General features: G+C 43.0%; 1 protein-coding gene across 1 annotated transcript; it reads left to right on the forward strand.

Moving 5' to 3' along the window:
• Positions 1 to 8933: 8933 nt before the first annotated feature.
• LOC144280312 (olfactory receptor 14A16-like) lies at positions 8934 to 9893 on the forward strand. The gene has a single exon (XM_077842229.1). It carries the CDS (start codon positions 8934 to 8936, stop codon positions 9891 to 9893), a length of 960 nt encoding a protein of 319 aa, XP_077698355.1.
• The last annotated feature ends 3542 nt before the right edge of the window (positions 9894 to 13435 follow it).

Consider the following 13435-nt stretch of genomic DNA (forward strand, 5'->3'; position numbering starts at 1 on the left):
GATTCTTAGGCTGGCACCTCCCTAATCATTCATTTATTATCCACACCAAGCATCCATCCACATCCATCCATTTTAATCACAACTGTTAACAAAGCAAGAGGAATATAACAAAAGGGTGGGGAGTCTCTGGGTGCTGTTTCTGTTGTTACAGAGTATTGTTTTAAGTCTCTCTCTGTGTGAGTAGTTGTTACAAAGAATTGCTTTGAGAACAGACTCTGTCTTAGAATGTACTAACACAATTAGCAGCTTGCAAGTTTCACATATAGAGGGAGAGAAACAGTACTAAAAACCAAGAGACTTCTTAATTACTAATACCCTGGAATTTAAACTATGGAGAATCAAACTCATTTGTGATTTTAATACAGAACTTCTTTAATATGATTCAACAAGTGCAGTAGATAGGAGTTCAGAACTTGTTCCAGGCCCAGGTCCTCCAAAGTATTATGCACCCAGCTCTCATGGGACTTGGTTTTTGGTTTTGCCACTGACATACTTGGTGGCTCTGGGCAATAGCCAATACTTGGTGCTTCACAGCAGGTGAAAAATCAACTCATCCAGTGCTGAACATGAAATGTAACTTATTTCTTATGCCCAGAGGCCAGCTCAGAAGAACTCAGGTCCCATTCAGGCATCAAATTAAATGGTACCCATGGATGAATTTAATCTGAGAATGACATCAGCCTCATGATAGCTTCGAATGGACGGAACTGTTATAATTCAACTCTATAGATGATGTGAAAGTAGAATGAATTATATTGAAATTATAATTCATTAAAGAAATGCTGCTTGAAGGGTTTGTTGAAATATAGTTGTCAGGAAGAGAAACATTAAAGAGTGTGAGACAATGGGTCCTCAAACTAATTAACTCAGAGCTCCTACTGAGGTAGGAGATTGGTAAATGTTAGTATGCAAATAAGATAGGTATGTATATTTGTCAGTTTCTGCTTCCTTTTGTCTCATGTTAAATTGGCTTTGGCTTATCTGTTTAAACAAGTTAGCTTGAGCTTTTGCAAGAGGCACACATATCTGGGTGCATTGGCAAAGCGCTTTGCTAATAAACAGAGTAGTCTGACAAACCTTCTGAGTCTTGAATCTGACTTTGACAATGATCAGGAAAAAAAGTCCCATTATTCACTGCTCTGTCTATCTAAAGTGTCTATATGGCTGCCATGACTGCATTCCATCATGATGTTTTCCAATGTATAAATTGCAGGTTTCACCAAACAAAATTTTCACAGAAAGTCTTCACTTTCCTTGAACATTTTCTGTTTTTCATTTAAAGAAATGAAAACTGGAAAAACAAATAGTTTTGCCTGAAAATTGTATTTTTCATTTAATTTAATTTAATTTAGTTTAATTTAATGTTTTTTGACAGTTTTCAGACAAAAAAGTTCAGTTTTGAGAAATGTTGGGGATTTTCTTTAACAAAAAAAACCCACAAAATATTCATGAGGAAACAAAGTTTCCAACCACCTCTGTTTTAACCACTAACTCTTTAATATATTTATCCTCCCCGCAACCCTACAAGGCAGGGCAGTACTATTATATCCATGTTATAGATGGGAACTGTTGTCCAGACAGAATGACGTGCCCAAGATCACACAGGAAACCCATGGCAAAGCAGGTAGCTGAGCTGGGTCTCTCAGGTTCCATGTTAGCGTCCAGACCACCTGGACCATTCTTCCTCAGTCATTGCTGTCACGCTGTCTGGAACGGCTCACAACCATGAGTGCCAATCGCAGGTCAGACGGTCAGAACACAGGGCAGACACCCCAAACTGGTGGTATATTTGGTAATTAGATTTCACCAAGCCAGTAATAAATGTGAACTCCTGGATCACTATATTAGTATTACCATGGAGTCACAGACAGTCCCCTAGGATCTCGAGCCACTTTTACCAACCAGATAAACTGGACTTTGTGATAAAAGGTTATTAAAACAAAGAATCACATTATATTGGGTTACTCTCAACCCCAGTGGGTCAGTCACTTATCCCAGGTCAATGGATACTCTTGATCTCACATCAAAGGCAATGCTGGCAGCAAATTTCTCTAGTAAACTAACTAAAGTTTTATTAGCTAAGAAAAGAAATGAAAGTTATTGAGAGTTTAAAGCAGGTAAAATACATTAACAGGTTTGGACAGTCCAAGTTTGTCAGTCCAAAGTGACAGCAGAGATGTGGTATCTGCTAGTTTTCCATAAGTCTCTCAGGGTTACGCAAGATAACTTTGGGGATCTCTGTCTTGCATCTTTTCAGGTTTCAGAGTAGCAGCCGTGTTAGTCTGTATTCGCAAAAAGAAGAGGAGTACTGGTGGCACCTTAGAGACTAACCAGTTTATTTGAATAAACTTTCGTGAGCTACAGCTTACTTCATCGGATGCATTTAGTGGAAAACACAGTGAGGACATATATATACACACAGAGAACATGAGAAAAAAAACAAACCAAAAAACCAAACCTGTAAGGAGAGTGATCAATTAAGATGAGCTATTACCAGCAGGAGAGCGGGGTGGGGGGAAGGAGGGGGAAACTTTTTGTAGTGATAATCTAGGTGGGCCATTTCAAGCAGTTAACAGGAACAACTGAGGAACAGTGTGGGGTGGTGGGGGGGAGGGAAGAAATAAACAAACATGGGGAAATAGTTTTACTTTGTGTAATGACCCATCCATTCTAAGTCTCTATTCAAGCCTAAGTTAATTGTATCCAGTTTGCAAATTAATTCCAATTCGGCAGTCTCTTGTTGGAGTCTGTTTTTGAAGTTTTTTTGTTGTAATATAGCGACTTTCATGTCTGTAATTGCATGACCAGAGAGATTGAAGTGTTCTCCAACTGGTTTATGAATGTTATAATTCTTGACATCTGATTTGTGTCCATTTATTCTTTTATGTAGAGACTGTCCAGTTTGACCAATGTCAGAGGGGCATTGCTGGCATATTGCTTGCATCTGGAATGTTCCCTGAAAGTGTCCAAACATCTCAGAGAGACAGAACCATTCCCTGGATCCATTCTCACAGCTGTATTCCCCGGAAAGCAATCTGGCAAGTGTTTCCATCACAGCATGGGTTTTTCCTCTGATGACTAAACGCAGACTGGGTCTGTGGATTTCCATTTGTGCAACACAATGACCCGTGCTTTGAAGGTAGCATGTTCTTCATTTACATTTCCAAGGTTCCAATCGCATTTGATGAGCAAACGTAATTACCGGGATACATGCGATGTAAATTACAATGTAACAGCAGACAACAATCCTTCCTTAGTTTTCATGAAGTTCACACATCAAGTAAATTCACACTTTTGATCTAGGGTTAATTAAGTAGAGGGATATACATAATGTAAAGGGATAGCATTCAACAGGTTACAGATAAGTGAAGGCAATATCATTCCCATTTCCTTTGAACTAAACACTTGAGTGAATTAGTACACTTAACATTTCTTTGATAGTCATACGTTAGTGATGGTAATATAGTATGTAGTCCTGTTTATTTGCCTGAGATAGAATTTTGGGTTTTGTTTGCCCACTTGAATTTTGAGGTTTTTAAAATAGAATTGTTTGTGTCTTATACCCTTATTAACATATGTGAACAAGGGGTGGGGGGGACACCACTGTGTGTTGCTTCTGCCTACAGATGGGGGTTTTTCAATACAAAGAGAAAAGATAAGAAATAGGGTTCCAGTGTTGCTGGATATGGCGGGAGTTTGATATACAGTGTATAATTGATGGCTGCCTGACTCCTCTCCCAAGACAAGGTCAAGTAACCAGTTTGGGGGGGCCAGGGAGATGGGGGAAGCTATAAGGAACACTAAAAAACAATGAAAAAGGTAACCCTGACCGGTGCATAACTTCACTCCCTACCCCTCCCACAGGGTACAAAAGAGGTGGTACCGAAGCCCCCAGACTCAAGACCCTCCAAAATGGAATATGACCATAAATTGCAAGGGTGGTACCAGGGTTCAGGGTACCGGGGCGTACACCTCAGGTATAACTAAGCCCACTACAAAGGAGGAGGGAGAGGAAGCTCTGTTGGTGTAAAGAGCTGGGGTTATGCATTGCCGGCAGTTTGGACACTGGCTACCTGCTTTCTGTCTGCATGACAAGAACCAAGGGAGGGTAGGGGAAGCCCTAACAACACACAAGTGAATCGGCCTATTGCTCTGACCTGAGCTGGCCTGTCAGTGTCACAATTGCTATGTGACCAGAGGGAGCGACATTACTCAGGTATGCCTTCACAGGGATTAATAAACCCATGGCTGGCCTGGATCTGCCGACTCGAGCTCATGGGGCTTGGGCTCCGGGGCTGATATATTGCTGTGTAGACATTCGGACCCAGGCTGGAGCCCGAGCTCTAGGATCCTACACAGCAATTTTTAGCCCCACAGTCTAAGCTCTGCAACCCTGAGTCAGATGACCCAGGCCTGCCGAAGCCATGCCACAGGGCTTTTATCCCCGTGTAGACATACCTGAAGGGACTGGGACTCATGACACCCGGGTTATATTCCTCAGAGCTGCTGTGTGACCTCTAGCCAGTCACTTCCCCTCTCTGTACACTCTGTAAAATGAGGATGATGATCCTGACCCGGCTTGATAAATCACTTTGAGATCTACAGCTAAGTTGTATTGTTATCTAGATCTACAGGGTAACCAGGCACAGAGCAGGGAAGAATACCTGAAGAATGCAGCTGGGTGGGAAATGGGTTTCCCATCCTGCAAGACCTTTCAAGATTTTGAGAGAGACAAAGAAGGTGAGGTATCATTTTTTATTGGACCAACTTCTGTTGGTGGATGGGACAAGCTTTTGTGCTTCACAGAGCTCTTCCTCTGGTCTGGAGAAGAGAAGCATAGTGTCCATGATCAGTACAAGGTGGGACAGATTGTTATGCATAAGGGGATCACACATATTGTAGGAGACCACTTAAAATGAAGTGGGCAATTAACATGAAGTGGGCGATTAACACTCTGCAGAATAGGCAGCAGGGCCCATTGGCTCCAAAGGAGCTACAGCCAATTTACACCTGCTGGGCGACCAATGTGAATTCAATATTTTTTAAAACGCTTGCAGCGTTGCATCTGTAGCCCATTGAGCTTTTTAGTTTAGTGCTGTCTGTAGCAAGAGAAAAATTAATGTAATGGCTGAGAAAGAAAGAAAGAAAGAAAGAAAGAAAGAAAGAAAGAAAGAAAGAAAGAAAGAAAGAAAGAAAGATTTGGGCCATTCATCCCAACAGAAGTTGAAGATGAGATACTTGAAAACTGTGCAACACTGAATTTCTCCAACGGTCTATCCCTAGAGGGACTGAACCATTCTCCGCCACCAATAAAAGTTACATTTGTAATTAAACCCATGGGGCAAAGAGCTAAGAAAGTGCAGACAGGTTCAGAACTTTCAAATCAGCTTCGGATCACATTGGCAGGCAAAAAATATGGATTTATAACTGTGTAATGGGCTAGATCCCCAGCTGATGTAAATTGACATCGCTCGACGGAAATCCAAGGCCCAGATTCCCAGTTGGCGTAAATAGGCCAAACTACCATGAACTCAATGGAAGTGTAACAATTTACACAAGCCCATGACCTGGTCCTTAGTTTTTAGTCTTCACCTTTGGGTACCTCTTGGTGAATGACTTCAGTCAGACAAGGCAGCCTGAGCTGTGGGTTCCTGTAGCAGAGGCATCCCAAGAGCTGCTGATACAATGCAGGAGGAAAAAAAAGTCTCTGCTCCCCCAGAAGTGATTACGTGATGTTAATGAAGGAACAGGCTATTCCAGGCCAGCTGAGATTCTGGTGCGACAAGGCTCTTCGCTATTGTGGATCATGTGTCTCTGTTAGAAATCGCTGTTTTAGTCCCTTCCAACCCTGAGATTCTATGATTCATTCATTCTATGATTCATTCTACAAACAACTTGGGACATGCTTTGGGCCTCTGCCCTGCCTTGTTTTTAGCCAAGGGTCCTTCCAGGGATGCTGCCATCAAGTGAGATAAAGGGCAGGTACTGTTCTCCCTCTGTGGGGTTAGTGTTGGGCAGGTTGTCAGGGTGGTTTGCTCCAGAGGTGAGATCAGAGCTGGGCGTAAAGCCTTGGAGACCGGATTCAACTGTTTAGCCCCAGAGTAGGGACATCCTGGGCTGTGGCAATATCTGAACCCTGCACAAGACAGGATCAGCTCTAGAGCTGGGAGGAGTTTTCAGTCTCTGATCCCATTTAGTCCTTCGTCTCCCAGCCAAGCCTGTCCAAGGAGGGGAGCAGGGAGCGCCCCTCTGTGGAGTGGATCCCTGTCCACCAGGAACTGCAGAGAGACTCAGGAAATCCAGTGAAGGGACATGAAAACTGCTGCTGGATAATACAGTGATGGGGGCATGAGAGAGAGATGACCAAAGAATCCTGGTGCTGGAGGATCAAAAGTATCGCATGTTGGGAAAAAATCCACGAAGACCAACAGACTACATTTTTGCTTTCAATTCTACACGTGAAGGTATTAATATACAGACAAATTTAATAATAGAGATATGAATTGTAATTGGAACTTTTAAAGACTTTTATTATCAAACAGCTAGAGCCTGTCAGATTTCTTTTCAGCAGAATGTAAGAACTGAAATTTAAGTTAGAATTTGAACTCTTTAAGGAATTAACTCTCAGTCTAGTCAGACATCTAGATCCAGTCAGAGAAAAAGAAGGGGGACAATGACTTTGCAACAGAAATCAGAAATGTTTGCAGGGTTTAGCAAGCAACAACTAATTTCTTTTCAGCTAAAAACTACTGTAAACTGGAAATTGCACATTGCAAACCAAAGAATATTGGGATTTGCAGATTTCAAAAAAAACGAAACCAAATATCTGAGTATAGGAGATACTTTCCCTGAACATTTTTGTTTAGTTCAAAAACTCGTTTTCCTACAAAAAAACCTCATTTTCCTACTACTACAAAAAAAATCTAAATTTCCAAACATCTCTAATTTGGAATGGAGCTTTAAACAAGGGAGGGGAACACTAATACTGTTCAATAATAGCATAATTTCAAAACCATTTTTTCTCTTGAAACTGGGTTTGTTTCTGTGTCAAAGGGATAATTACTGGAAGGTCAAAATTGAATAAGCAGCAGAGCTGATAGCCACAGTTGATATGTTATGCACACTAGCATCTTTAGACTCAGAGTTGAACCACCAGTTAAAGCCAGTCTATCTCAATGTTTCCAAAGGACATACAGGAGGTAAATGGGACTAGAACCCATATTTCTAGGATTTCCTTGGAAGTTAACAAGATAGACACAGGCCCAGGATTACAAAGGGTTTAAGCACCTAAAGAAGGAGAAAGGTGCCTTTGGGGATTTACAATAGCATCTGAGCAGGTTAGGTGCTATCTTTTAATCACAGGTTTCATAGTAACAGCCGTGTTAGTCTGTATTCGCAAAAAGAAAAGGAGGACTTGTGGCACCTTAGAGACTAACCAATTTATTTGAGCATGAGCTTTCGTGAGCTACAGATCCGATGAAGTGAGCTGTAGCTCACGAAAGCTTATGCTCAAATAAATTGGTTAGTCTCTAAGGTGCCACAAGTACTCCTTTTCTTTTTATCTTTTAATCGTGGCCCACAGATAACACAGAAGCTTGGCTGGAATCAGGGAACCCCGGTGGCGATTGTACTCCCTGTGTTATGCTGGGGTCAGACTACAGGGTCTGAATGGCCCTTTTGGTGTTATCACCTTTGTTTCTGTGCCCTTGCCTCTGAATCTCTGCTTCTGAGCTCTGCAGGGCTCCAGGGCGTGAGTCTTGCTAGCCCTCAGGAAATAGACGTGGATAAATCACCTTCCCGCAGCATCAGTCCTTTAATGTCAGTGCAGCTCAATGCCAGCTACTCACAGCTCGTCTGCAGAGAGAAATCGGTTTGAGTCTAGTTCAATCGCTGAATGAGGCTGAAAGGATTCTCAGATACCTGTGCCCTTAGCTTCTAGATTCTGCTATATAGATAGTGACCAAAAAATCCTAGTGCTGGATGACTGAATGTGTCTTCCGTTGGGAAAAAGGCACAAAGGTTAGCACAGGAAGTTTGCTGTTTCAATTAAATGTGTTGGGGGATCAACATACAGGGAAGAATTAAGATGATAAATATGAATTACAATATGAACTGGTTAAGACCTTTCCCATCAGTTTAATCAAATACCTACTGCTGACTGGAATTTTTCCTCCCATCAGGAAAATGTTTACTTTTCACTGAACACCCTAAATCCATTCCCCGCTCCCCCCTCCCCCCCCCAGTTTTTGGCAAATGAAAACTTTCTGCTGAAAACTGATTTTTTTTATTCCAAAACTAATATAGTTTTTTTTTTTAAGTTTTCATTTTTTTTACAAAACAATCCCAAAATGTTTGAGAAAAGCAGACAGATTGTGAGATGTGTTGTTATTTATCTTAAAAACCAATCTCCATTAAAAAGAACACAGCTGAAAATTTCCAACCAGCCTCTATGCACAGAGTTTGGGGTGGAAAAATGACAGATGAGCTGCTATTTACGATGCTGGGTGAGTCAACATCATATTGCCCTGCAAAGTGAGAATCAGGCTGTGTTAGAATTTTAGTTGATCAGTTTCATATCCAAGTTGTGAGAATTGTTGGGTTTGGAGTGTGCTTTGTTCCATCCTTCATATTGCATTTTATCAAGCCACACCTTGGGCCAAATCCTCAGATGAGATAAAGTGACGAAGCTCCATTGACTTTAAAGGAGCTGACCTAATTTACACTAGTGTGGTAACGTGACTCCTTGATTGTCAGAGGCGAGGAACACTAACAACACCTACTCATTGTAAGTGATGAGTTCTGTGCACCTTTGACATTCATAGAATGAGATATTAGGGAAAGGGGAATCAGAGCCATTCCCTCTGTCGCTCTAATCCTGACCATTGTCTTTCTCACTCCCTCCACAGACATCGCACAGTGTACTGCGGAAGAAAATGTCCAACCAAACTGTCGTGACCGAGTTCCTTCTCCTGGGATTCTCTGACATTCAGGAGCTGCAGATTTTACACTTTGTGGTGTTTCTACTGCTTTACCTGATATCCCTGCTGGGGAACCTTCTCATCATCACAGCCATAGCCCTTGACCGCCACCTTCACACCCCCATGTACTTCTTCCTGATGAATCTGTCCATCCTAGACCTCGGCTCCATCTCTGTCACCATCCCCAAATCCATGGCCAGTTCCCTCACGAACACCAGATCGATTTCTTATTCTGGATGTGTCACCCAAGTCCTTTTCTTCATCTTCTTTGCTGAAACCGACTTTGTCTTACTCACCATCATGGCATACGATCGATACGTCGCCATCTGCAAACCACTGCACTATGAGACTATAATGAACAGGAGAGCTTGTGTCCAAATGGCAGCCAGTGCCTGGATCACTGGAATTCTCTACTCTGCACTGCACACTGGGATCACCTTTGAAATCTCCTTCTGTGGAGGCAACGTGGTGGATCAGTTCTTCTGTGAAATCGCCCAGCTCCTCAATCTCGCCTGCTCTGACTTGTACCTCATTGAAGTTGGGTTTCTCATCTTTAGTTCATTCTTAGGCTTAAGCTGCTTTCTTTTCATCATTGTGTCATATGTTCAGATCTTCAAAGCAGTCCTGAGAATCCCCTCTAAGCAGGGTGAGCATAAAGCCTTCTCCACCTGCCTCCCTCACCTCACCGTGGTGTCTTTGTTTTTTAGTACTGCTGCCTTTGCCTACCTGAAACCCACCTCCAGCTCAACCTCAGGTCTGAATCTCATAGTGGCTGTTCTCTATTCTGTGTTGCCACCAATGATGAATCCGATCATCTACAGCATGAGAAACAAAGAGATCAAAGGTGCACTGAGTAAACAGATAGGTTGGAGGTTATTCACTAAGAACAAAATGTCCATATGTCTCCTTCGGTAGCAATTTCATTCTGTATTTCTTTATAAATAAAATCTGATGACATTATTGCCTCCATGAGAAAATACTGTGCACTCTGTTTATGCGGAATTGGGTATTTGCACTAGTAAAGATAGAGACAAACATGACTCAGGAAAAAAAGGAGTTTCTATAGGTTTACACCAATGTAAATAAGATTGGAATATATCATATACTGCTACCGATCACCATACTACCTGAGACCCTTGCCTATAAAATCAGTAGCCATAGCAGAGTCCCTGGTGAGGTCTTTGGCTCTTCTTATATTTTGGGATAAAAACTCAGATGGAGGTATCGATGCATTTGTTCTTTGTGTTTTTTGTTTGTTTGTTTGTTTGTCAGATTTTTAGCTTATTTTTGCTTAACTGGTTGATTGGTGGTTTGGTTTGTTTGTTTGTTTTAGGAGGTTTTGGAGGTGGAAAGGCCTGAGAAGATGGTGAGTGTTTGATGAGATGGGATTTTCAATGTTTGTCCCTTCTTGGGAGTATCCATATGTCATCTCTTTGATGGGTTTTCTGAGCGAACTGAAGGTTTGCTCCCCACAATGACAAAAGAGTGCAAAAGAGGATTATGCATGGCTTAGTTCCTACTGACATGATTATGTGTAGATTGTTGGGATATTATTGTATTATTAAAGATATGTGTCATAAATATAAAGGGAAGGGTAACCACCTTTCTCTGCACAGTGCTATAGAATCCCTCCTGGCCAGAGGCAAAACCCTTTCACCTGTAAAGGGTTAAGAAGCTAAGATAACCTCGCTGGCACCTGATCAAAATGACCAATGAGGAGACAAGATACTTTCAAAGCTGGAGGGTGGGGGGAACAAAGGGTATGTCTGTCTGTGTGATGCTTTTGCCAGGAAGAGATCAGGAATGCAGCTCAGAACTCCTGTAAAAAGTTAGTAAGTAATCTAGCTAGAAATGCATTAGATTTCTTTTGTTTAATGGCTGGTAAAAAATAGCTGTGCTGAATGGAATGTATATTCCTGGTTTTGTGTCTTTTTGTAACTTAAGGTTTTGCCTAGAGGGATGCTCTATGTTTTGAATCTGATTACCCTGTAAGGTATTTACCATCCTGATTTTTAGAGAGGTCATTCTTTTACCTTTTCTTTCATTAAAATTCTTCTTTTAAGAACCTGATTTCTTTTTCTTTGTTCTTAAGATCCAAGGGTTTGGGTCTGTGTTCACCTGTACAAATTGGTGAGGATTTTGATCAAGCCTTTCCCAGGAAAGGGGGTGTAGGTCTTGGGGGGATGTTTTGGGGGAAGATGTCTCCAAGTGGGCTCTTTCCCTGTTCTTTGTGTAACACACTTGGTGGTGGCAGCATAGGGTTCAAGGACAAGGCAAAGTTTGTACCATGAGGAAGTTTTTAACCTAAGCTGGTAAGAATAAGCTTAGGGGGTCTTTCATGCAGGTCCCCACATCTGTACCCTAGAGTTCAGAGTGGGGAAGGAACCTTGACAATATGTAAGGCATCTTTTTATTATTTTAACCTAAATGAGTATAGCATCATAGAATATTAGGGTTGGAAGAGACCTCAGGAGGTCATCTAGTCCAATCCCCTGCTCAAAGCAGGACCAACGCCGACTATATCACCCCAGTCAAGGCTTTGTCAAGCCAGGCCTTAAAAACCTCTGAGGATGGAGATTCCACCACCTCCCTAGGTAACCCTCCTAGTGAAATAGTGTTTCCTAATATCCCACCTAGACCTCCCCCACTGTAACTTGAGACCACTGCTCCTTGTTCTGTCATCTGCCACCCCTGAGAACAGCCGAGCTCCATCCTCTTTGGAACCCCCCTTCAGGTCGTTGAAGGCTGCTATCAAATCCCCCCTCTCTCTTCTCTTCTGCAGACTAAATAACCCCAGTTCCCTCAGTCTCTCCTCATAAGTCATGTGCCCCAGCCCACTAATCATTTTCGTTGCTCTCCACTGGACTCTCTCCAATTTGTCCACATCCGTTCTGTTGTGGGGATGTAAAAACAGTGTCATTCTTGCTATGGTGGAAAGACTATTGTAAAGTAAGTGACATGAACACTAGTGTCTCGGGTCTTCTTGTCTTCTTGTCTGGGGTCATTTTGTTCTAGCCCTGGTGTAAGTGGACAAGTGCCATCATGTGCACTGATCTGGTGTTCCATACGCCTTCCCATGTAGATGTACTCACACCCAAGCTGAGAAAGGATCTCAGAAGTTGGCCTGTTAGTAGTATTAGAATATCATCTTTGTGCATGGTTGTGTACACTTCATATATGACAGACAAAAGCAGAGTATGTGATTAGCTAGAGAGACAGACAGACAGGACCATTCCTTGTCCTAACCCACAACCTCATTTAGTGATAATGATAGATTTCTATTTGATTGTGAATTACATGAGCTAGCTAGCTAGTGTGACAAAGTTTCTCCTCTACCTTGGTGGGTCTTGCGCTTATTGGCAGATTTGTTCGCCTTTGAGCTTCACGGCAGCCCTCAGTTTGGCCGTTTTCGTGAACCCACAGTCCAGGTCAACTCCTCCTGTGTCTGACCAGGAGTTGGGAGGTTTGGGGGGAACCCGGGCTCGTCCTCGACTCCAGGGCCCAGTGGAATGCAGCTGTCTAGAGTGCCTCCTGGAACAGCTGTGCGACAGCTACAACTCCCTGGGCTACTTCCCTATGGCCTCCTCCCAACACCTTCTTTATCCTCACCATAGGACCTTCCTCCTGGTGTCTGATAATGCTTCTATTCCTCAGTCCTCCCACAGTCCACATTCTCACTCCTAGAGCCTCTTGCTCTCAGCTCCTTACACGTGCACCACAAACTGAAGTGAGCTCCTTTTTAAACCCAGGTGCTCTGATTAGCCTGCCTTAATTGATTCTAGCAGCTTCTTGATTAGATCAGCCTGTCTGTCTTAATTGTCTCCAGAAGGTTCCTGATTGTTCTGAACCTTTCCTGTTAGGAAACGGAACGTCCTTTGCTTGCTCCTCAGCTATCTGCTTTCTATTCTTTCCTAAAGCCCCCTGGCCTGGATTTTTCTTACTTTTTGCACCTGCCTTAGTCCCCCCCCGACTGGGCCAGACGCTTTTTTTTGTTTTCTTTTGATTTTTTGGTTTTTTTCCGTCTACGTGCTTCAGCCCTTAGTTTGCCAGCACCCGCCCCCCCTCCATGCCTGCTTTCGGGCGCAGCTATTTGCCTCAGCTGAGCCCCCGGAGGAGGGGGGGGGAAGATTGCCGATTTTGCTGTCCGGAGTGGGGAGTGGAAACCCCCAGACCCAGCCGTTTTGCCAGCAGATCGGACTTTACAACATTCTTAGCATGCCGGAAGCCTTGGAACACAGCCAACACAGCCGGAGAAGAAGGTTTCAGCAGACAGGAGAAATAATCCAGGAGAGCTATAAATCATTGTGAAGGGGGCCGTAAGACTGAGTAATTTTCTGAATTATACTCTCGTGGGGGGGAGTTTGACTGTGGTTACTTGCGTTTGTGGCGGCACAGGGGGTGTGGCGTGGAGACCCCCACCCCCGACCCATCGGTGCCCCTACCCCCCATCGTTATTA

The sequence above is a fragment of the Eretmochelys imbricata genome, chromosome 25 (assembly GCF_965152235.1).
Source record: "Eretmochelys imbricata isolate rEreImb1 chromosome 25, rEreImb1.hap1, whole genome shotgun sequence".
In the NCBI taxonomy this organism is placed as follows: Eukaryota; Metazoa; Chordata; order Testudines; family Cheloniidae; genus Eretmochelys; species Eretmochelys imbricata.

What these genes read in the sequence shown, in the direction of transcription:
- LOC144280312 (XM_077842229.1), top strand. Translation starts at nt 8,934, where the DNA reads ATGTCCAACCAAACTGTCGTGACCGAGTTCCTTCTCCTGGGATTCTCT.